Genomic DNA, 24,136 nt, shown 5'->3' with positions numbered 1-24,136 from the left:
GCCCCAGTGCTTATCATAGTGACTGACACATAGTAGGTGCTTAATGGATGGCTGATGGATCCCCCTGGGGGTCACTGGCCCCAGATATCACTCATGGTGTGCCTCTCTCAGAAGCCAGTCCCTGCCCCTCCCCCAAGGAGAGATTCTGCAGCCATAAGGAGGGGGCAGGGGGGCAGGGCATGATGGAACTGGACCCCTTCTACACTCTGGCCCCACAGAGCTTCCAATCTTCTCCCTGCCCCCAGTATAGAGTAGAGACAGGGTCCGGGCCAGGAAAGGGGGAGCTTTATTGAGTACAGCCAGTGGGGAGGTGTCTAAGGTGATGGGCGTCTCTGAGCTCCCAGGTCCCTTGCCTTGGGAGGAGAAGGTCAAAGGACATTACGGGTAGAATTGAAGGGAGGGGGTCAGGGAGTCAGCTTAGGTGCTGCCCAAGAAAGGAGAGGGTCAGATGTTGAAGTGAACACTCCTGGGGGATTCGAGGGAAAGGACTGGGGGTCAGAGGTCACTCTCCCCATAGAGGGCATTGGAGAAGGCTACATAGTCCAGAGCCCCCGAGGGGACCCCGGGCCCAGTGTAGGGGACCATGCGGCGGATGCAGTACTCAGCCTGCTCGGGGGGCAGCTCCCGGCGCAGCTCCTCCCCTGTGATGTAGTTCTGCAGGAGACGAGGCGGGGCGGGGGCTCAGCTCCTGACTGAGCCCTGCCACCTGCTCGGAGACCAGCCCCCACTCCTGGGGGGAGAGGGCTTCGAGGACCCCTGTCAAGGTGCCCTGAGCCCCAGCCCCAGACACATACCTTGTCTCCTGCCAGGATCTTGAAGGAGGCCACCACCTGCTCTGCTGTGTCTGTCTCAGCTGTCTCCCTTGTCATGAAGTCAATGAAGGCCTGGAAGGTGACAACCCCGGCTGCGTTGGGGTCCACCATGGTCATGATTCGAGCAAACTCAGCTTCCCCCTACAGAGGCAAACCTGCAGTCAACTTTCATTTGTTCCTTCCTTTTAAAAAGTGCTTATTAAGGACCTACTATGCACCATTGTGGTAGGCCATGGAGATACAAAGGTGGAACAGTCCTTGTCCTCCAGAAGCTTATACTCTCCCGGGTGGGAACAACACAGACAAAGGAATAGGGAGGGAACAACAGAAGCCCGAGGGATGAGGAAGGGCCGCATGCAGGAGTTGGCCTGTTGGCTAAACTGTGAAGGAATTCGCATCACGGGCCACAGCCTTTGCAAAAGCTTGGAGATGGGAGATGGACTCGTGTGGGGAATAGCCAAAAGTTTGGTTTGGCTGGAGTGGAGAGTATGTGAAGGAGAGGAATGTGATGAGCCCGGAGAGTCAGTGTGAAAAGTTAAAGGTTAGGACAGGTTTATTTTATTCTAGAAGCGAGCACAAGGGAGCCGTGGAGCTCCTTGAGCAAGGGAGGGGTGTGGTCAGAGCTGACTGGTGGAGGGCTATGGGACAAGCCACCTTGGGTCCCCCTCCCGGGGCCAGGAGAGTGTGTGTGCAGAGGCACTGGAGAAGTGCTCACCAAGTCATAGCCCATGGAGATGAGACAGGCTCGGAAGTCATCCGGTTCCATCATGCCGTTCCGTTTCTGTGATTGGCAAGGAGAATGTCAGGCCTTGGGCCTCCCCCATCCCCCACCCCCCACCAGAACTGTGCTGTCCTCACTGGCTGGGGAGAGCACCCTCTCCTGCCCTGCCCACCCTGCCCTCTGCTCTGGTCAGGACCCTTTGCTGACCCTGTCAAAGTGATTGAAGGAGGCCCGGAACTCGTTTAGCTGTTCTTGGCTGAGGCCCTTGGCATCCCGGGTCAGCACCTGGTTCTCCACCTCATTGATGGTCCGGGCGATGGAGGTGAGCAGCTGTTCCCAGCCCACTCGGATGTGCTAGAGGGAGCAGAGGGAGGGGAGGAAGAGGAGAGCAAGAGAACGGGAAGAGCAGATGGCCCAGGTCCCTTCCAACTCTAAAATCCGTGGGGGCAAGAGATCTGGATTCAAGTTCTGACCATGCTTCTCTAGGGTTCCTCCTCTTGGATAAGTCAGTTTCTTTTTCTGGGCTTCAGTTCTCTAGGGCCCCTCCCAGTCCTGCTATCCCCTGTTCTAAGTGGATAGAACGTTAGCCCTGGAGTTAGCTGACATTCCCTGTTCTGAGGCCCTTCCCAGCTTTGACACCCCACATTCCAAAGCCCCTCCCAGCTCAGACATTGCCTGTTCTAAGGCCCCTCCCCCAGCTCTGGCAGTTCCTACTGTTGAAGCTTGAGAAAAGTCACCAAACCGTTCACAGCCTTTGTCTCTGAGACCTGGGTGTGTGCTCCAAGGAGCTCAAAGAGAACAAGGAAGGGGCCCATCGGAGCCCTGCGCTCTGGGTAGCAATGAATCACTCAGTCAGCAAACCCTTATCAAGTGCCTGTTATGCTGCAGGAGCTAGAGTCAAAGGAGGTGCCCGTGGATTGGACAGGAATAGCTGAGCAAGAGGTCTGGACCATTGGGATTGTACTGTAAGAAGCTCAAAAATGAGGAATTCAGAGGATCCTGGGAAGACTGACGCAGACCTAGGAAGCGAACTGAGGGGCTATCAGGACTGTGTGAAATAAAGGAGGACAACACTGAGACTGATGCAATGTCAGGACCTGTCTTAGTCCCAGAGGCAGGTGATGACACCTGCGTCCCCCTCCTGAGAGAGGCAGGGGGACTATGGGTGCTGAATGCGGCATGTGCTGTCAGATGTGGTCATTTCAGTGGCCAGTTTCAAGGGGAGTCCTATGGGGGAAATGCATCATTGGGAAATTACTGTGCCACAACCCCCCCCCAATGAGATGTTAAAACTTTTTAAAAGGAAGTTTTCCCTAAAGCTTCATGTTTAACTATAGCTTAATGTTGTTTGCTTTCATAAAAATGATGTTATCACTGGTACCCACCCAGGCCTGTCCACTTCAGTCCCCTCCTCCCTCCTCCCTCTCCCTCCTCCTCCCCCCTTCCTCCTCCTCTCTCTTCCCCTCACCCTCCTCTTCCCTCCCCTCTCTCTCCTCCTCCTCCTCCACCTCCAATGCCCCTCCCTGCCTCTGCAGGTCCCTCTGCTCCCACACCAACCTCCATGCTGTAGACGGTATGTTTGTTGTCAAACACCAAGCTCTCCTGTAGCAGCTGGTGGTCACCCTCCAGCCGGTCCACGTTGCTCTTATAGTTGATAATATTTTGTTCTTGCTGCCTCAGCCCTGCCATCTGTTCCTCTAGGGAGCCAGCCAGCCCCACTGCCAGTCGTCCAACTTCCTGCAGGGGCCAAAGACAGGGTCACCCTGGTCAGAGCTGGACCTAGTGTGGGGCAACTAGAGCTTTGCCCTCAGGTGCCAACTTTTTTGGGGGGCACTTCCTCCCATGCAAATGCTTCAATCATGCTCCTCCCTGTTGCCCTTTCCCTGCCTTCACCTGCTCCCATGGGCTAGTCGATGTCATCGGATCACAAATTGGACTCTGGGTTGTTTTACCTGACTGGGTCTCTATACCCCATGTCACAGCTCCAGGCCTGGACTCCTACACCAAACCTTTTGTAGAGTGGCAGGAACTGGGGGAGAGACTTGCTTGCCTGGGAGGGATCATGAATCTTTCCCCCATCTCAGGAGAGCTTTCCCAAGACCAGCCCACTCCTGCTGTCTTTCCAGGTCCTGGGGTCTTTGCTCCTGAGGGCTGTCCTGGGGTCTCTGTGTTCTGCCACCTGAAGTCTTTCCCTGAATAGGACTTTGGGTCCTGAGGTCTGAGGTTTCTCCTCAAGTCTTCTTCTCCAATTGAATTTTACCCAGCCCCCAAAATTCCCCCTTGCATCCCTGCTGCATCCCCAGACCCAGGTCCCTCCCCATAGGGGAGGAAGCCCACCCTTGCATGGCACAAGATTATAGCACAGACATCTAGAGGCATTCTCTCCAAAGAAGGCTAGGGTGGACCCTGCCCTGATCCCCACACACCCATTGGCCCCAACTCTTCTCACCTCCACTTTTCCCTGAATCCAAGGGCCGATGGCATTGGCCTGAGCCGCGAATTGTCTGCGGAGCCGTTCATTGGCCTGCTGGCGGGCCAGCTCCTCCTGGAGGGTCTGGTCACGGCTGGGCACCAGCTTCCGCACCTGTGTAATCAGGAGGCTGGGATCAGGCGGGTTGGGGGACAGGGGAGTGGGCTGGTCACACCGTGTGGGCAGGCCCTGGTGGGTATATGGGTATGGGGAGAAGGTGATGCCTCTCCCAGGCTCCCCAGCTGCTAATGCCTTCCCCTTGTCAGGCTCCCTTCATATACTCTGTCTGGAGCTTGGACGTGTCTACATGGATACCGGCTGTTTCCAGCATTATAATGTAGGTTCTCTGCAGGCAGGACTATGGATCTGGAGTGTCGTTGTATTTGCCTTTGTGCACTTAGGAGCGGGCCTGGTACATGATAAGCACTTTATCAATGCTTGTTGACTGATGGCAGAAGCCTCAGGGGTAGGGAAGGCATATTCTCTGGCCTTCGAGGACCAGAACCCAGCCTGACAGCTCTGCTCACCTTCAACAGGCCATAAGCCTTCGGGCTGCAATCACTGGCTGTCAACAAATCAACCAGTTCACAAACACTTATTAATCACCTACTGTGTGCTATTAGGGCTAGAAAGACCCAAACAGTCCCTGCCCTCAAGAGCACTGCCAGCTGGACTGGAGCTGCAGTGGGGTAAGTGAGATGGGGATAGACATCCTGGCTCTGACTCTCACTAGCTGGGTGACCCTGGGCAAGCCACAGGCCCTCCAAGCCTCAGTCTACCCATCTGTTAAATGAGGATAGACTTGTAAACCCTACCTCAAAGTTTGTTTGTGAAAGTGCTCTGTGAAGTGTTAAGTATGGTGTAGTGTAAAAGATCAAAAGGCCCCAATTAAACTTTCTTTTTAAGAGTGACAGAGTCAGGTGACAGGCAGAAGGATTTGGGGGAGAAGGGCAGGGGGAGAGTGACCCCCAAAGCCAGAAAGCAGGCCAGTGGGGGCCTGAACAGCAGGGTGATTCAAGCTCGGGACACACCCGACGGTGACCAAGGACTTACCATTTCCCACTTGCTGGTGATGTCCTGGGGTGTGAGGCTAATATAGGGGTTGGAGATGGTCAGGCGCAGTCCGTAGGTCTGACAGATCTTCTGAATCTCCCCCTGAATACCCAGGATGGCTCCCCGCTCCCGGTCAGCCTCAGGCAGAGTGGCCTTGAACTGCTCGTGAGCCGTGATGAGGCTCTGAGGAATACCAGGAAGGGGAGGATCTTAGAAACAAACATCTCTGCCCCCAGCCTTTCTTGACGCCCAACAGTCCGAAGGGGAAAGTGGGTCACCTAAGGAAGGGGTGGGACTAGATGCCCTCTGAGGCCCTAGGCTTGATGCTTCGGGGGACAACAGGGGGAATCCTGAGAGTGAGAAGTCCGGGCTGGCTAGGAGGGATGGCAGATTGGCGTGCAGGGCGTTTGCTTGTAAGAAGGGGTCCTGGAGCACCTCCTTCCTGGCCACGAACAACCTCTCGGTCTCGCTCTCTCTACTTTTTTGGTCTTAACCCCATTCAGTCCCGGGTCACTCGGACCTGGGGAAGCCCATGCCCTAAGAGGAAGTCTGCACCGCACGGGCACTGGCTCCCCCCCCCCCACCCCGCGCCCCAACATAAGAGATGTGGAGAGAGATGCTTAGCAACAGGCTGAGGACCGGCAGGGCCACGGAAAGTCCAACAGACACGACGTATCACCTCAGGCAGCTGCCAGGGACCAGTTTCTTATACTGTATTGCACTAGCAGAGGGGAGGGGAAGCCATAGGCTGGCTGAGCTGTCAATCAGTCTCAGGACCGCCAATGATTGGACAGCAACCAAGTAAAGGTACTCACTGAAAGCTCAGGCAGCCAATGACATTGGTTGCAGGCGGGCAGGGTCGTCTTCCTCGGCATTTTATAACTATTTCTGGGCTCTATTAGGGAAAACCTCCTGCCCTCTCTGAGTGACCCACCTGGGTCTCCTCGGCCGAATGTACCAGCCACACATCCTGCAGGTCCTCCACTGCCCCATCCAGCCAGTTGTTGAAAGGGGCCGCCCGTCGGGCAAACTCCAACTGCAGCTGGTCTATGGTTTCCAGCAGCTTCTCCATCCTCTAAGGATGAGAGGGCAGAGGAGAGGTTGACCAGAAGGTTTGGTGTGGCCCACTCCCCCCTCCCTCTGCTGCCCACCCCCAACCCCTCTGTCACCTCCAAAGCATCCCTCCTTTTCTGAGTCAGAGTGCCCAGCGAGTCCCACTGGTCACAGATGGCCTGGCAGCGGCTGTTCACTGAGGCGGCATCGTGGTAATCCAGTTCACTGAAAGGGGCAAGGCATCGGCTGACTCTACAGGCCCAGGGTGGCCCCAGCTCAGGCCCTGAGCCCCTCCCCACCCCCTCGATTCCTAGGCTGATGGGGAAGCACTGGTTTTGGAGCCCGGACACCCCGGCTTACCCTGGGCATAGTTATGGCAACCCATCCCCCATCAGCAATGGCACAGGGCTCCCTCTGGAACACAGGCACTGAGAATAAGAGACCTGGGTTCGAATTCTGATTCTACCACTTATGCACAATGAGCAGTTTGGACTAGACGGCCCTGAGGTGCCTTCCAGTTCAGGGTCCTAGGGTCCTAGTTATCCTTCTGCCAGGAGCCTTTCCCAGACCTTCCCTCTGCTAATTAACTCCAATTTACCTTCTTACAACTTGTGTGTCTGGAGTTTGCATGTTGTCTCCCCTACTAAACCATGAGCTTCCCAAGGGCAGGAGCTGTTTCTTTGTATCCCCAGTGCTTAGCGCCATGCCCAGCACACAGCAGGTGCTTAAGTGCTACTTGACTTCTATACTCATGGGCAAGAGCAGTGCCTGGCACATAGTGGGCGCTTTAAAAGTGTTTGTTGCCTTGGTCAGCTCACCTCTAGGGCCTTCAGTTTACTCATTTGCAAAGTGCAGATGACGACAATAAAAATAGCAGACACTTAGGGAGTGGTGGCAAGGAGGCATTGTGGGTAGTGAACCAGCCTCAGAGTCAGGAAGACCCCGGTTCAAGTCCGGCCTCTGCCATATCCTGATGGGTGACACTGGGCAAGTCTCTCACTGCTCCATGTCCCAGACCATGCCCTACAGCTGGTTCTTGCAGTGTGGGTGGCAATCTGCACTAGTGGAGGGACTTTCCTCAATGGGAGTTCTTGAACCCATGAAATCCAGGGCCAGGCCCCTGATAGCCAAGGCAGAGCTGAGGCTGGGACTCCTGCCTTCGACTTCAATTGGACTTTATCAGGCACCAGATCCTGCACCACGCTTTGAAGATCAAAACTGAAAGGGGCCCTGCCCTCAAGGAGATTCCATTCTCCTGGAAGGCTCCAGGTGGCAGAGTTGGATCTGAGTTCGAGTTCTACATGTCCGAAGCATTTTTCACTACCTTCCCAATGTGTGAGAGCCTGAGGGGGACCCAGTGGATGGGTCACTGTAGCCTCCCCCTACAAAGCCAGCCCGAAGTCTGTGGGTTACTTTAGCATGGGGAATGGAGGGCGGGGAGGGGTGCCAGAGAAGCTTCCCAAGCTGAGGCTGGAGGCAGGAGCCATGGGAGAATGAGATGGCGACCAGAATCCTGGCAGTCCAGGCAGGAGAGGAGGAGGGAGGGAGAGGACGAGGCACCCCGTACTTGAGCTCCTGGGCTATGGCTGCAATCTGCTCCACTCGGTCCTGGTGGGCAGCCAGGTCGCTCTCAAAGGCCTCATGCCGCCTCAGCAGGGCCCGCACCTCCTGCAGGGAGGCTGACTCATAATCCCGCTGGCTCAGCATGTCTTCCTTTCCTGGGGGAGGAAGAAGCAGCTGGCTCCATGACTTTCCAGTCTCCCAGGGAGCCACCCAAGTCAGAAAGGTCAGAGGACATGGGGCCAGAGGGAAGAAGAAACACCAGTGTCCAATCCTACCATTTCACAGAGGGACAAATGCAGCATGGGGAAGGGGCTCTTCACCAAGGCCACGTGGTGGGACCCCAACCCACGCCTCTGGATGCCTACCCTAGGGCTCCTCCCTTCCCACTGTGCATTCTAGATGACTGTTCTTCATTATGCAAGTTTCTTTTCTTTTTTTTTTTAGTGAAGCAGTCACCCAGGGTCACACAGCTAGTAAGTGTCTGAGGCCGGATTTGAACTCAGGTCCTCCTGCCTCCAAGGCCAGAGCTCTATCCACTGCACCACCTGGCTTCCCCTGTACAAGTTATTTTTATCAGAACCATCAGCTGCTGTGGAGACACAGGCAGAGTCATAGATGTGCACAGCTAGAAGGACCTCAGTGGTCAGCCCACATCCAGAAATACCCACAACACTATTCCCAACAAGAGGCCATGCCGCCTCTGCTTGAATACTGCCAGTGATGAAGAGCTCACCCCTTCCACTTTGGGATGGCTCTAATTGTTAGGAAGTTTTTCCTGCTGTCAATACTAAGTTATCTCTTTGAATTTACCCTCAGCTCCTGGGTCTGCCCTGTGGGCCAAAGAGAAGATGCCTAATCCCTCTTCTCCATGAAAGCACTTTGGATGCTTGAAGTCGGCCATCATGTCCACCCCATGTCTTCTCTCCTCTGAGCTAAGTGCTCCCAATTCCTCCAGCTGAGCCTTGTGCAATGCAGATTCCAGGCCAGCAGATCCATGTCGTTCCCGAACTGTGGTGCCCAGCCCTAACCCCTCCTTAGATCACCCACTGATGGAGGCTTTGGGAAATGTGCTCTGATCCCCTATTCCTAAGGAATCCTGGTGCTGGCCTGGAGTCAGAGACAAGTAACAATCCCCTTCTGTAGTAACGACTTAGATGAAGTCGCAGATGGACAGGGCTATGGGGCACTGGAAAGACAGCTGTGCTTGGAAGGACTGGGAATCCTCCCCACTTCTGACATTTATTAGCTGTGTGGCTATTGGAAAGTCTCAGCCTCAATTTCCTCATCTGCAAAATGGGGCAATAATACCAGTAGTCTCCACCTCACAGGGTTGTTGTGAGCATCAAAGGCTATGACCCATGTAAAGTCTTCGCAAACAGTAAATGTTAAAAAAAAAAAAAAGGCTCATTGCTCGGGGTGACTCTAGATACAGAGAAGGTGCAGTCTTGCCTTGGGGAGTCCCTACGACAGTGAAATCACTCTGCCCCACGATATTTTCCTTGGGCCTCTAGGGCAATGGTCTGGCGGTTCTGTGGAATGCGGCGGAGCAGGTGCGCCGCGTCCGCACCGTCTGGGCCCTTACCCCGAGTCCACGTCTCGTGCAGGGAAGCTTTCTGTCGGAACTTCTCTGCCAGATGTTGCAGACGCTGAAGCCTCCGAATCTCGGCCAGCAGCCAGTCTTCATAGCCCTTCTCCGCCTGTTCCAGGCCCCGCCAGGCATTGGCGATGTCCTGCGGAGGAAGAGAGGGGCTGTCCTGCAGCCCCGGCCGCCCAGCCCTTCCGGGTGCCCCCCACCCAGCAGGCCCTGGGCCTTGGAGCTCACCGAGACCAGCTTGCCCTCCGAGGGCATGAAGGCAGGCCGGTGGCTGAGCCGAAGCTTGGTTTGTAGCGTGTTAAAGTTAATCTCTAGCTGGCACTTCTCCTGCACGCGGGGTGGCTTGTGTAGACGCCGGTACTCACGGAAGTCCTCCAGCTTGCGCTGCATGGCGCTCATGCTGGGCTCGCCGGTCCGGTTCTCCAGCCAGGGCACTGTGCGCCGGATCCATTCTAGCAGCTGGAGAAGGATGGTGAGACAAGGGAAGGTGCCTGGCTTACCCCCAGGCTTCTCCAGTCCAGCCCAGCGGCCTGGGCTCCCTCCCCAGCGGCTGGAAGCTTCTGCAGAGCACTGACTGCTCCGCTTTTGTCTTGCTGCCCCCAGTGCCGAGTGGGCAGTGATAATTAAAAACGGACTCCCTCTTGTTCTAGCCCTGCCGGTCCGTCTGATCTAGAACCTTCTTACTTCGCAGGTTGGGCCACATCGGCCCCTGTTCAGAGCCCTCAGAGGATCCCTTTGCTTCAGGGATGAAATGCACAGTCCTCTGCAAGTGGCTCCAACCTGGCTTTCCAGACTTTACCGACTGTCCCTCGTGGTCTCTTTGCTCCGGCCACACTGGCCCTTTCCCCATTCAATAGCCACAACCCTGAGGCCACACCCTACCTGGGTGCCTTTAAACACGCCATACCTGGAGCCTAGAATGGGCTTCCACCCACCCTTCCTTCGTGGCCCACTCGGGTGCCATTTCTTCCAGGAAGCCTTCCTGGGTTCTCCAGACCAGAAACAATCTCTCCCTTGCTCAACTTTTCATTTCTCCTGTACGTTTAACACATTCTGGTTCATGCTGATTGTGTCCCATTCCTTTCCCGTTAGACTGAAAGCCCCTTGAGGGCAAGACTGTTGTCTGATTTCACCTACCTTTCCTCAGCAGCAAGCATGGGTCTCCACAGGGGGTGGGGTGGGTGACCCCAGGGTGAGAGCTGGATGACAGGTTAAATCTAGAGGGGTCGGGAAGAAGGCTGAACCAGCCAGTGGCTCGGCCAAGAAGGAAGGGGATGTCTAGGAGAGGGAAGCAGGACTCAGCTTGCCAGAGACTACAGATCCAGAAAAGCAAGGAAGCCATTGGAACCCCGAAGATGCCCACCTCACTGGCCAGCTTCTCGTATTCTTCCATCAGCTTCTCATTCTCCTGGTTCACCGCCAGCACCTTACAGATCCTGTTGGCGGCTGTCTCAGCCTGTGGCAAGAGGGTCAGGGGTCAAGATTCCCTAAGCCTGCTTCCTGGATGGACGGCCTCTTCCCCATCACAGGGTCGACTTTCCTCCCCTATGTGGAGCTAGGCCGGGTCACAAGATCCTGGATCTGCCCCAGGAAGGGGCACTTCTAAGACCATCAATTGAGGCCAGCCCACAAAGGATCCCAGAGAGGGAGGGGAAGGTACTTGACAGATGGACTTCTGTGACATACTCAGCTAAGTCCCTTTGACTAAGGTCTATGACATCTCATTTAATGTTGAGTCTTCTAATTGTCCTTGTAGCCTAATTCCCTACCAGGCCGCCACAAGTTCCCCAAGGGCATAGTGCTCTGCATACAGCGGGTGCTTAATAAATGTTTGTCGGATGAAGGAGTGAAGGAATAGAGGAGGGATGGGGGCTCATTCCCCAGAATCTGAGTCCTGGCACTGTGGGGTCCCTGTGGGATTTGAAGTAGGGTGTGTTAGCCTTACTTCACAAAGTTCAGGAGAAACACAGGGGACCAGTGTCCCTACACAGGCTCTGTCCCTAATCTGGAGACGTCCTGGGGACAGCTATGGCGTCCATGCTGATCCTCCCCAGGAACAGAGCCCATGGCTGAGGATGGCAGGGAATTGTTAGTCAGGAGCTGGGAGCAGTGAAGGTTTGGGGCCAGACCAGCCTCCCCACTTCCCCTTTTATAGACTCACAGAATTCTAGAGCTCGAAGGGACCTTAGGCCCCATTTTGTCTAGCTCCCTCACTTCACATGGGCAAGGGGAGGCCGAGAAAGAGGAAGTGACTTGCCCAGTCACTCAGTGAGTTAGACCTAAGATTTGAACCCGGGTCGCCAGATTGGAAGTTCAGGGTTTTTTCCATCCCACTGTCCCACCAGGCTAGAGATGTCTGTGTATCATCAGCGTCCAGCACAGGGTCACAACTGCTTCCAGTCTGGTCACTTCTCAAGAACACTGGGCACCTGTGTTTCTCCTGCACTGTGTGAAGTGAGGCTAACATGACCTGCTTCAAATCCCAAGGGGACCCCGTGGATCCAGCAGCCATTAATTCCAGTGCTTAATGAATGAATGATTAGCATAAATATTCAAAACTCTTACCTCACAACACCCTTGTGAGGTGGGCACTGAAAGGGTTATTCTCTCCATTTGACAGATCAGTAAACTGAGGCCCAGAAAGATCAAGTAGTGGTTTTCCCAGCATCCCAGAATTTGAACACAAGGCCTTGGACACAACATCTGTTCTGTGCCCACCTGCGCTGATCTGTCCTTGTCCCAGGAGGCCTCGTACCCCAGCCTCACCTCAGAACTCCAGTACTCCTCACTCCCAGCTCTATCACCCCCCTCCCCCTCCCTCCCCCACCTCAGCCCCTGGTCCCTTCACCTGCTCAGCCCCAGCAAAGGCATGATAGAAGCAGGATACATATGTCATGACGGCCTTCTCATCCGGCTTGGGGGTGTTCACAATATCTGAGGGAGCAGGAAAGGGGGAGGTGCTTCAAAATGCTGTCTCCCTTTTGTCCCTCCTCGCTTTCTGTTTCTGGCTCTCAATCTCTTCCCTCTCTGTCTATCTCTCCCCCCTCTCTGTTTCTCCCTCCTTTCTCTCTCTCTGTCCATCTGTCTGTCTGTCTGTCTCTCCCTCTCTCTGCCTTTTTCTCTTTTTCTCCCTCACTCTCTTTCCCTCTCTCTTTTACTCAACACCATCCCTCCCCACCTAGGGAGTCATTAGCGTATAGTGCAAAGACCTTTAGGTCTGGAGTCAAAGGACCTGGATTCCAACTCTGCTTCTGATAATGACCCCTATGTGACCCTTGGCAAATAGCAACCCCCAGGCCTCAGTTTCCCCTTCTGTAAAATGAAGAGGGTGAGGCCAGATGGGCTCTGAGGTGCTTCTTGACTCTGGCGTGATGGTCTCTGGCATCTCAGGAATGACCAGCGCCACCCAGCAACGGGCTCTCCAACATTCACTTTCTCCACACCCAGAAACCAGGGTCCCACTTCTTCGTGGCAGCCTTTCCTGGCCCCTTCCCCCTACAGTGACCCCTCCGGCCTTGGCCCCAGAGCATCCTCTATGGAACAGGCTGACTACTGACTGTGAGGGTGACACACATGTGCTGGCCCTGCCTGGAGGTGGCTTCTCATGTATCACAAGGTTTTAAATGCATTGAATTTGGAGCTGGAGGGTCTCAGGGAGAGCCTATGGGCTCACTTCCTCACTTTACAGAAATGGAAACTGAGGCCTGGTGACTCAGCAGACAAATATAGGGGGCTAGAAAAAGCCAAAACAACCCATCTCCATCATGTTTCCCCTTCATCATATAGGATGGTGGGGAAAGGGCTGAATTTGGAGTCAGAGGACCTGGGTTCAAATCCTGACCCTAGCCTTTACTAGCTGTGTGACTTTGGGCAAGTCACTTAAATTTTCTAGGCCTCAGTTTCCTTAACTGTAAAACAAGGGGTTCGACCAGTCGTCTTCACAGTCACTCCCGTCTCTGACCATCCTGTGACAGTGAAGATGGCGCCATGATTCTTGGTGTTATTTTAGGCATTTTTTTCTTTTATGTTTAAGATTTCTGTTCTAAAAATCCTCATAAATTCTTAGTTTTATTTGAATAAAAAAAAAAAGCTAATAAATAAAAGGAAGAGAAGACCCCAGAAGGCCCTGAGAAGCGGGTGAGGGGAGGGGCGCTGCCTGGGGTCACTAAGTGGAACAGAGTCCAGCCCTGGGAGGGGCCTCAGGGGCCATCTTGTCTAACCCCCCTTCATTTTACAGAAGAGGAAACTGAGGCCCAGGAACTGCAGCAGCTTCCCCAAGGTCACACTGGTGGTTGGAGTGATTTGAACCTGGATCCTTGGACTCTTTCCACTGTATCTTATCCCCTGTACATTGGCTGTTGTGTCAGGCCTCCCCCATGAGACCCTGTGCTCTGAGAAGGCTGAGCTAGTCTTCTTCATCTGACTGCCCACCCAGCAAAACAAGGGTGAGCCCTTCACGTTTGTTGATGGGCTGATTGACTCCCAGCCCCCAGATTCCTCTCACCTTCTGCATCCAACATTTTGGGGATGTCCAGATACTTCTCGGCCACCTCAAAGGCGGTGTTCAGGTTGCCGATGGGGTCATCCTGGGAGGAGAGTGATTGTCAAAGCCAGGTCAGAGGTCAAGCCAAAGGGAGGGGCAGTGGGCCAAGGTCAGTGAAATACATCAGGGGGCAATGGAGAAGCCCAGATGTGTAGACGGTGAGTCCAGCAGGAGCCAGATGCTGGCTGGGTCAGGGCCCCACCTTGCGCAATTTGGCGTAATCGATGAGGTCAGGGCGGTGCCGGTGGATGAGAGCGCAGAGGGCCAGGCCGTCCTTCCAGCTGGGGGACAGAGAAAGAGAGGTTGGAGCCCACCCCTTCATTAAAGCCGAGACCCATGATTGCCACTGAGCTGAAGGAGCGTTGAGCTCTGAGCGGGTCAGCGTGGTGTATTCTGCCAGCCAGGGCAGGAGACTTGGCTTCAGGTCCTGCTCCCACTAAGGATTCCCTGTCTGGGCTTGGGAAAGTCCCTCCCCCTCACCTGCAAAATGACAAGGTTGAACTAAATAACCTCTAAGTTCCTCCCCTTGAGCTCTGACGTTCCAGGTCCTAAGGGCCCTCCCAGCTCTGACGTTCCAGGTTCTAAGGGAACTCCCAGGTCTGACATCCCCTGGTTCTAAGGCCCCCCCAGCTCTGATATCTCCTGTTCTAAAGACCCCCCCCCAAGCTCTGACATCCTGGGTTCTAAGGACCCCTAGCTCTGACTCTCCCTGGCTCTAGCCAGCTCCCTCCCAGGGCCCTCCAGGGACAGTGGCCCAGGCAGGGCAGTATTTGGGCGCCAGTCACTGTCCCCAGCAGTGACCTGGTGTGGAAGTTTTGCACGTTCACGTTGCGATAGGGCGCTGTCTTCCGCTGACACCACAGGAGCAAACCTTCTTTGGCTGAGGTCTCTGTGAGGAAGGCAGATGAGTCAGCAGGTCAGCGGGTCAGCAGGGTCAGCAGGGTCAGCCCCATCCACTCAGCCCGGGCCTTACCTTCCACAGAGATGTCCTGGATGGCAAATCGAAGGATGATGGTCCAGATCATTCCCAAGGTCATCTTCAGGTTCCCATCCACGATCTCTGGGGGGGAGAGTCAGGCCAGGGAGAGAGGAGATTTAACCAGAGCTTTCCCTCCCTCCCCTCCCCCATTAGCCCGGGAACTCACCTTCAGCCCCGATGGACACGAGCTTGACCCCTTTGCTGGCGATGAAGTCCAGGGCCTTGTTGACATTGGCAATCTTGTGGAAGCGCATCTTGCCTTTATCTGGCCTGGGCAGCCTTTCCCCTGGGATGAGAGAGAGCCAAGGTCATGGGAGGCCACCATGGGCCGGTCTTTTCAGCTCAATTCAGAAATATTATTATTAAACACCTACTGTGTGCTTGGCACTCAGGCTAGAAGGAGGGGAAAAAATGATAGTCCCTGCCCTCAGGAAGTTTATAGTCTAATGGAGGAGACAGAGACTGGGCCTGCTATTTCATTGGTGTCAGGAACTCCCCTGAGAGGGAAATAGTTCCGACCAATTCAGGTCGGAGAGCTTGGAGAGCTGCCTAGACCAGAGGGACCATAACACTCCTGAGTGCTGCTGGAACCCGGAAATATTGAACACAACAAATAAAAATGCAATAAAACAAAGATAATGTTCATATGGCATAATAGCTCCCATTTCTATCTGAGTTTGACACCCTGGTCTAGATCACTGAAAGGTTAAGATACTTGCCCAGGGTCACACAGGCAGGATGTGGCAAAGATAGGACTCTATTCATTATGCCATACTGCTTTTCAAAGGGGGGAGGGGGAAGAAATTACACAAATAATTAGATAATATATAAAATGCATGGGAGTCTACTTGCCAAAACACCCATAGGAAAGGACCCACATGGACAAAAATATTTATAGCTGCTTTTTTTTTTTCATGGTGGCAAAGAATTGGAAATGGAGAGGATGCCCATCAATTAGGGAATGGCTGAACAAGTTGTGGTATATGAATGTAATGGAATACTATTGTGCTATAAGAAATGATGAGCAGGGGAAATGAGTTTTTCCAGAAAAACATGTAAAGACTTATATGAACTAATGTTGAATGAAATGAGCCAAACCAGGAGAACATTGTACACAGTAACAGCCACACTGTGCTATGACTGACTTTGACAGACTTGGCTCTTCTCAGCAACACAAGGATCTAAGACAACTCCAAAAGACTCATGATGGAAACTGTGATCTTCATCCAGAGAAAGATCTTAGGAGTCTGAATGCAGATGGAAGCAGACTGTTTGCTCTCCTTTTCTTTCATTGTTTTGTTTTATATCTTCTTTCTCATGGCTCCTCCCATTGGTTCTAATTCTTCTTTACATCATGACTAATGTGAAAATATGCTTAATATGAATGTATAAGTAGAGCCTATATCAGATTGCTCTTGGTCTTGGGTGGGGGGAGGAGACGAAAGGGGAGATTTGAGACTTAAAATCTATGGAAGTGAATGTTGAAAATTAAAAATTAATAAATAAATTGTTTTTAAAAAAGACACACATAGGAACTATATGAACACAATTACAAAACACTGCCTCTGTAAATATGGATTTAAATAGCTGGAAAAATATTAAGTGCTCATGAGTAGTCTGAGTCAATATGGTAAAAATGACAATACTACTAAATTAATTTACTTATTTGGTTTCATGGCAATTGAACTACTAAAGAATTACTTTATAGAGCAAGAAAAAATAATAATGAAATTCATCCAGAGGGACAAAAGGTAAAGAATTTCAAGGGAAATAATGAGGAAAAAACGGGAAGGAAGGAGGCCTAGCAGTATCAGATTTCAAATTATGCTGCAAAGTTGCAATTATCAAAAACAGTCTGGCACTGGGTAAGAAATAGAGGTTGGTCAATGGAACCAATTAAGTACATGATTTACAGATGCAAATGAGCACAGCAATGGAGTGTTGGAGATACCAGCTATCGGGGCAAAAATTCACTATGAGACAAAAATTAGGAAAACTGGAACGTGATCTGGCAGAAACTAGGTCCAGAGGTTCCCAAACTTATTTGGCCCACCACTCCCTTTTCAAAAAAAATTACTCCTGGATGTCAGGTGAGGTTAGGTGAGGTTAATCCCCCCAATTACACCCAAGGCTACCACCACCAGTTCCTCCCTCCTGCCCCCGATTGTTCCAGCGCCCTCCCAGGGGTAGTATTGCCCAAGATAAGCTGTAAATGAGTATGTAACTTAAATATATAAAGTGTGAAATCACAAACAAATTAGAAGATCAAGGAAAAAATTATGGTTCATTCACGACCAAAAGGACAGAGAGAATCAAAGAAGATTAAAATAATTTTGATGACATAAAATTTAAATGTTTTTGTACAAACAAAACCAATTCATCTAAATGTAGAAGAGAAGCAGGTAACTTGGGGGAAAATCTTTGCATCAAGTTTCTCAGGTAAGTATCTCATTTCTAAGATAGGAAACTGATTCAAATGTATAAAATTGATAATGATCAAAGGATATGAACTGGAGATTTTCAGAGAAGAAATCCAAGCTATCAATAGCCATATGAAAAAAAAATACTCTAAATCACTGATAATTTTAAATTTTAAAAATACAAATTAAAGCAACTCTATCATAGCACCCCACATTCCTCAAAGTTGTGAAAGTTGACCAAAAAAGGAAAATAAATGCTGGAGAAGCTATGGGAAAACAGATACTTGAATGCATTGTTGGTGAAGTTGTGAACCGATCATGCCATTCTAGAGAGCAATTTGGAACTATGGCCCTCAAGCTATTAAACTGCATCCCCTTTGACCCAGGGATTCGCTGCTAAGCCTATACTCCCAAAAGATCAGAGAAAGAAGAACCACACATACAAAAATGTTCCGAACAGCTCTTTTTGTGGTGGTAAAGAATTGGAAACAGGGGATGTCCATCAATTGGGGAATGGCTGAACAAGTTGTGGTATATGAAGGTGACAGATGCTATTGTAGTGTAAGAAATGATGAGGGGGGGATCGTTTCAGAGAAAACTGCAAAGATTTGTATGAACTGATGCAGAGGAGAGTGAACAGAATGATGAGAATAATTAGGCGTAACAATATATCATAAAGATAATCAATTTTGAAAGACTCAAGCACTCTGATCAACCCAGTGACTCACCACAATCCTAGAGGACTCATGATATAACACGCTGCCTGCCTTCAGCAAGAGAGCAAATGCACTCCAAGTGCAGGCAGAGGCATATGTTTTTTGCATATGGACAATGAAGAAAGTGAAGGCAGTTGGTGGTACAGTGGATAGAGTGCAGGGCATGGAGTCAGGAAGATCCAAGTTCAAATTTGGTGCCAGACACTTTCTAGCTGTGTGACCCTGAGCAAGCCACTTAACCCCATTTGCCTCACTTTCTTCATCTGTCAAATGAGCTGGAGAAGGAAATGGCAAACCCCTCCAGTATCTCTGCCAAGAAAAACCCCAAATGGGGTCATTAAGTCAGACACAACTGAACAGCAAAGCAAGAAATCCTTTTGCTTGATGTGTATAGTTGTTACAAAGGCTGTTTTTTTCTTTCTTTTTAATAAGGGGTGGGGAGAGAGGTAGGAGAGAGAGAAGGTCGATATTCTTTAATTGAATAAAATAACAGAAATTTTTAAAATAGATATTGCATAAGTAACTATGAGACAAGTGTGAAAATGACCAAGTGGAGGGAAAAAAAGAAAATTGCCCTTTTCTTTTGCATTGTTGGGTAGGAATTCAGAAATCACAGAGCTATGATTTGCTGCTCACTGTGGGGAGCTCCCAGTGTGGAAATTCTCCCTACTCATGCAGATTGGTGACTATTCTGTAATGGAGAGTCTTAGGGGTTGCTTGGGGGCACTGGGAGGTTCCTGGGACTTGTTCAGCGTCACTCTACCAGCATAAGTCAGAGGCAGGCCAGCCATCTCCTCTACATGGATAGAGGAGGTCAGCCAGGGCAGCCTAACTAAAGCCACGGAGGTAGGACCTGCTTCCCTTCTGACTGAGGGGGGGGATGGGAGGAATCGTCAGATAGAGCTGATGCCTAAGGCTTTATATCCACTTATCCCCTACCCCTCCAGTGGACCCTGCCTCTCCAGCCCCCAAAGAGCAGGGCAGCCCTGGCCCCACCATCCCCAGGGCCACATATGGCTCCCACTTGTCCATGCCCTATCTCCCCTCCCACCTCCAGCCATCCCTTGAGCCCAGCCTCAGCCCCTCTGCCTCGAGGATCTCTGAGAACATCAGGTCCCCCAGGGCCCCTCACCAGATATGACCTCCAGGAGCAGCATGAGTTTAAGGCCATTGCGGAAATCCTCTTCGATGTTCTCAATCTGGGTCCCGGCTTTGCGCAGGTGAGAGTTACACCAGGCTGTGAAGGTCTGGGAACAGAGGGAAGAGGGCAGAGGGAAGCAGCTGGACCCTTTTACTGGCAGGCAATGCCTTACAACAGCCCTCAGAAGCAGTTAGTGTGAGGGCTGGCACCCACTGGACAGATGGGGAAACTGAGGTTCAGGATGGGAAAGGCATTGCCTCCACTCCCATGTCAACGGAGGACCTGGATTTCTGTTCTGCCTCTCCCATTTACCACCTGGTGATCCATGGCAGGCCAGTGAGCCTCTCTGGCCCTCAATTTGACATCCCTGATCTCAGGAGTGGCCAACCTGGGACTCTAAGCCAATCCACCAGCATATATAAAACCCTCACTATGTATGCACCAGCGCTGTGCTGGCTTCTGGGGCTGCAAGAAAGACAGAATTGGTCCCTGTGCTCTAGGAGAGGAAACAGTAAGAAAAGAGAAGAAATGAAACCACATACGTATACAGATATATAAGCAGCTATAAAGTGGCTTGGGGAGGACGAGGCACTAGCAGCAGGAAAGCCCAGGAGGGTCTTCATGTTTGTAATTTTTTCTTTTTTTTTTTTTAGGCAGTTGGGGTTAAGTGACTTGCCCAGGGTCACACAGCTAGTTAAGTGTCAAGTGTTTGGTCTGAGGCCAGATTTGAACTCAGGTCCTCCTGACTTCAGGGACGGTGCTCTATCCACCACACCACCTAGCTGCCCCAAGTGTCTTCATGTTGAAGGTGGGGCTCTGGCTGAGCCTTGAAGGGAAACCAGGGATTCTAAAATAAGAAGTGAGGAGGAAGAGCATTCTTGGCATCAGGGACAGCCAGTGCAAAGGCATGGAGATGGGAAATGAGGCATTGTGGGTAAGGATCAAGAAGCCCATCAAAGGAGAGTCCTCAAAGAATATGGCTGGGGCAGGCAGCTAAGTGGTGCAGTGGGTAAAGCTCTGGCCTTGGAGTCAGGAGGACCTGAGTTCAAATTTGACCTCTGACACTTACTAGCTGTGTGACCCTGGGCAAGTCACTTAACCTTGATTTCCTCATAAAAAAAAAAAAAGAATACAGCAGGAAGGGCGACTTTAAAGGCCACACTGAGGAAGTCAGATGGGGCCTGGAGGCAATGGAGCCACTGGCCTTTATGCAGCAGGGGATAGGACCAGATTTTAGGGAAATCACTTTGGCGGCCATTCAGACTGGACACCAAAGGGGAGGCCATTGCAACAGTTCAGGGGAGGTGACCTGGGCGGGGGTGGGTGGATAGTGTGAGTAGCAAGCACAGGGTGGACACTAGAGATGCCGCAGAGGTAGACAGGACAAGATTGGGTGACTGCTTAGGTAGACAAGGGGAGGGATGACCCCTCAGCGGTGGCCCTGGCAATCTGCCCTCACTATAAGTAGACAAGCTCAGGAGAGGGGTGGGTTTGGGGGTCAAGATGATGAGTTATAGTGTTAAAATGCTGACTTTGGGAAATCTGTAGGACAATGAGCTGGAGATGTCCAGGAGGCAGTGAGTGATACCAGAGAGAGGCTGAGGCTGGAGACAGGAATATGAGAGTTACAGGATCACAGATGCAAAGGTTTTGTTGCTGTTTAGTCATTTTTCAGTCACGTCTGACTCTTCATGACCCCATTTGGGGTTTTCTTGGTTGAGTGGTTGGCCATTTCCTTCTCCAGCTTATTTTGCAGATGAAGAAACTGAGGCAAAGAGGGTTAAATGACTTGTCCAGGGTCACACAGTTAGTAAGTGTCTGAGGTCAAATTTGAACACAGGAAGATGAGTCTTCCCAACTGTAGGGCCAGAGCTCTACCTACTGCACCTAGCTGCCCCTAGAGCTAGAAGGACCCTTATAGGCCACTGAGTCCAACCCCTTCATTTTACAGGTGAAAAGAAGGCACAGAGACATTAAGGAGTTATCTGGGGGTCATGCAGCTAGTAAGTGTGTGAGGTAGGATCTGAACCCAGATCTTTCTTAGCTCAGTACCCTAGCCTCTACTCAACACTACCATAGAATCCTCTGCAGGGAGATGATGAGGTAATTAACAGATCGTTGGTGGCTTTGGAAAAAGCAGTCACTTGGGTGATGATGTCAGAAGCCCCATGGCAAAAGACTGATGAGTAAGGGGAAAGGAAGTGGAAGGAGTGAACGGGGGGGGGGTGATTTTTTTTCAAGGAGTTTGGCTGAGAAAGGGAGGGGAGATACAGTCCTATAGCTTGAAGGAACGATAGAGTCTCATGGAGGTTTTTTAAGGATGAGGGAGATTCGGAGGTGTTTGCAAACAATCTGGAAGAAGAGATTGAAGATTAGAGAGAGGACGATTGAGGTGCCAATCTGCCAGAGAAGATGGAAGGCCATGCAGCAGGGCACGTGTAAAGGAGCTGGCCATGGTAAGGAGAAAAGCCATCTCACAGTCAGAAGCTGGCATAAAGCAGGGGAGAATAAGGAATCGTATTGAGGGTGTACGGAAGGGGAAAAGAGAGAGTTTGTGGTAAAAAAAAAAACCCCAAAAGATCCTCTTTTCTCAGTAAAGTCCAAGGCAGATCCTTAGCTGATGGGAGGTGTAGGAGGCTTGAGAAAAGAAGAGGATTTGCTTAGCTGCAGTGGAGAGTAGGAGAGAGAATCACTTAGGGCGGAGCCAAAGGATTGCCTTGCTGCAGTGAGGGTCCATGTGAGATTGGGGAGCACGAACCCAGTGAAATCTTTCTCCAGTTCCCTTCGGCTGCCTGTGAGTAATTGTGGAGGAGGCAACCATCCTGGGCTAGGGACTCACAAGGCTTGACTAGTGGGCAGGACAAGGGTGCAAGAGACTGCAGAGTAGAACATAGCATATCAAGTCATCGATCAAGCATCCCCTGCTTGGTGTAGGAGGTGCTAAGAGCTGGCCTGAAGACTCAAACGGTTGTGTGATTGGCAAGGGAAGGCTCCTGCTACTGGCCCAGAGCTGCTTTTCTTATTGGCAAACGGCCAGTTTGCCTCTGGACCCCAGGGTCAAAACAAGGAGACTCAGTATCTAGGGCAGATTCTGGCAAGCAGGGGCATGGAGCTGGGGGTAGTAGCTCTGAAGGCAGAGGTCATGGGAGTGGAGGGGGCCAAGGAACTTCCAGGCCAGGCTTCTCTGGAGCTAGGTTTAGGGCAGAGAAGACTGAACCAGACAATAAACGTATTGGGGAGAAGAGAGAGTGATCGGGAAGAACATGGGTCTGAAAGCAGTGGTGAGGAGGTGGCTCCTGACACTTCCTCCTCCTGGACCTGTGTGTCAGGAGTGTGAGAGAAGGCATGGCAGGCCTTGGGAAGAGGGGGTGGGGGCACAGAGGCCCTCAGGAGAAAGCTAGGTTGTTGTGAGCATTGGGAGGCACAGAGTTTGATGAAGACGGAGTTTGTTCATCAGAGAAGGGCTCATCAGCCAGGGAGGGCAGAAGTAGGCAGAAGATTAGAACTAAACTGGATTGGAGGAGGGTTTGCCCATCCTGACTGACAAGGATTAGAAGGTCGGGGGAGGAATCTGCCGGCCTTTGGACTTGTGGAGGATCAAATAGGGAGACGCTGAATTGGCTCAAGGACGTAAGTGGAATGATGGCCAGAGCCGAGGCAGGTCTGGCCTTTGAGGGGGAGCCCCCAGAGACAGGGAGGAGTAAGGGAGGTGGCTCAATGCCACTGGTTCATCCCTCAGCCAGCTTTGGCCCAAGCCTCAGAATCACCTTGGGCTTCTTTAGGAGTGAAAGCCCTAGCCTAGTCACTTCCTGAGAAGCTCCTAGAGGGAAAACATGGAGCAGGGAAATCCCCACCTCCAAACCTCAGGCCTGAGGGTGGGGTTGGGGACACCCTGCTAACTACCCTAAAAGGTCAGGATTCAGCAGTGATCGCTACACCCCTTCTTTAGGCTCCCCCAAGTCGCTGCCTCAGCAGAAAGTGTCCATCTGGCCAGAGGGTCAGGTTACTCGGTAAGGAGACCCGGGTATCCCCTCCCCCTCAGCCTCTACTTCTGGGAGACCTAATGCCTCCCCTCCCCAGCCCTGGATAGGGAGCCCTGAGAGCTGGAAGCTGGGGTCCTGGATCGGGGCGAGGTTGGTCCTAGAAAGAGGGTGTGGCTTCTGAGTCAGGGGAATCTGAGTTTTAGCCCTGGCTCTGCCACTGACTAGACATGTGGCCTAGAACACTTCTCTCTGAACCTCAGTTTCCCCATCGTAGAATGAGGAGTTTGGACTAAATGGTCTGTCCCTAAGGACCCCCCCCCCCAGCTCTGCCATTCTACATCCAGTGTTCTAAGGTGCTGCCTCCTTCTCTCTTCCTCTAATCCCTGGGCCACCCCAGGCCCTGGCCAGGAGAAAAGCAGAAGGAGGCTCTGGTGAAACAGCAGTGGGGGCTCTGGGTGGGTCTGGCAGGTCACCAGGGCTTGGGGCATGGTTCTTGAGCTGAGCTCTGAGCTCTTTCTCTTCTCCTTGCCCCCCCCCCCATTCCAGGCTGGGGGTGGGACGTGATTGCCAAGTCAGACACCTTCAAGGGTGAGGCAGAGGGGTAGATTTAACCTCTTGGAGGGAGGAGGCATCCTCCAACTTCTCTAGCCCTCCCCCTCCTTACAGCCCCGCCCCATAGGGTTCCTCTACAGGTATTGGAGAACTAACTCCTTGAAAAGTAAAGCCTGGCGCTTGCCCTTAAGAGGGGAAGGTAGGCAGTCCTGTCCCACTGTGCAGAGGCAGGCTTGTGAATGCCCTTCAGAGTGGAGGGATGGTCCCTGTTACCTGAATGCTGTCCTGGGCCCGCTCCCGGGCCCCCCATTCTCTCTCGCAAGAACCCCCGAGGCCCGGGTCCCAGCCCCTGTGCCCGTGCCCCTCACCTTCCGCTGTTGCTTCTCCCAGGCGGGGTCCAGGAGCAGGTCTCGGTCCCAGTCCTCCTCCTGTTCCATGTATTCCCCGCCCCGATAGGGACCCTGGCCCTCGCCCAGACCCTCGGGCTGTAGCACCATCATCATGCCCACGTCCTGTGGTTCTGCCCTGGCTCGGCC

At 52.3% G+C, this 24,136-nt stretch overlaps 1 protein-coding gene across 1 annotated transcript; it reads right to left on the bottom strand.

Moving 5' to 3' along the window:
- Window positions 1-269: 269 nt before the first annotated feature.
- Window positions 270-24,136, bottom strand: ACTN3 (actinin alpha 3). Its single transcript, XM_020968160.2, has 21 exons — window positions 23,969-24,136; window positions 19,057-19,171; window positions 14,955-15,074; window positions 14,783-14,869; window positions 14,611-14,698; window positions 14,012-14,090; window positions 13,771-13,852; window positions 12,115-12,200; window positions 10,630-10,722; window positions 9,495-9,725; window positions 9,255-9,402; window positions 7,677-7,827; window positions 6,226-6,334; window positions 5,991-6,131; window positions 5,057-5,239; window positions 3,983-4,117; window positions 3,091-3,270; window positions 1,741-1,887; window positions 1,528-1,593; window positions 795-953; window positions 270-654 (listed from the first exon to the last, which is right to left on the bottom strand). The coding sequence occupies exons 1-21, from the start codon at window positions 24,101-24,103 to the stop codon at window positions 496-498; spliced, it is 2,694 nt and encodes an 897-aa protein (XP_020823819.1). The 5' UTR covers window positions 24,104-24,136; the 3' UTR covers window positions 270-495.

The sequence above is a fragment of the Phascolarctos cinereus genome, unplaced genomic scaffold (assembly GCF_003287225.1).
Source record: "Phascolarctos cinereus isolate Bilbo 61053 unplaced genomic scaffold, phaCin_HiC Scaffold_9;HRSCAF=440, whole genome shotgun sequence".
NCBI lineage: Eukaryota > Metazoa > Chordata > Mammalia > Diprotodontia > Phascolarctidae > Phascolarctos > Phascolarctos cinereus.
Note: the sequence above shows the minus strand (reverse complement) of the source record. Positions and strands in the feature narration are given on the sequence as shown.

Excerpts from the sequence above, each read along its gene's own strand:
- ACTN3 (XM_020968160.2), bottom strand. The coding sequence starts at position 24,103 with ATGATGATGGTGCTACAGCCCGAGGGTCTGGGCGAGGGCCAGGGTCCC. Across the intron at positions 19,172-23,968 it reads GGGAGAAGCAACAGCGGAAG|ACCTTCACAGCCTGGTGTAA; the intron begins GTGAGGGGCACG and ends CTCTGTTCCCAG. Across the intron at positions 14,870-14,954 it reads CGTGTCCATCGGGGCTGAAG|AGATCGTGGATGGGAACCTG; the intron begins GTGAGTTCCCGG and ends TCTCCCCCCCAG.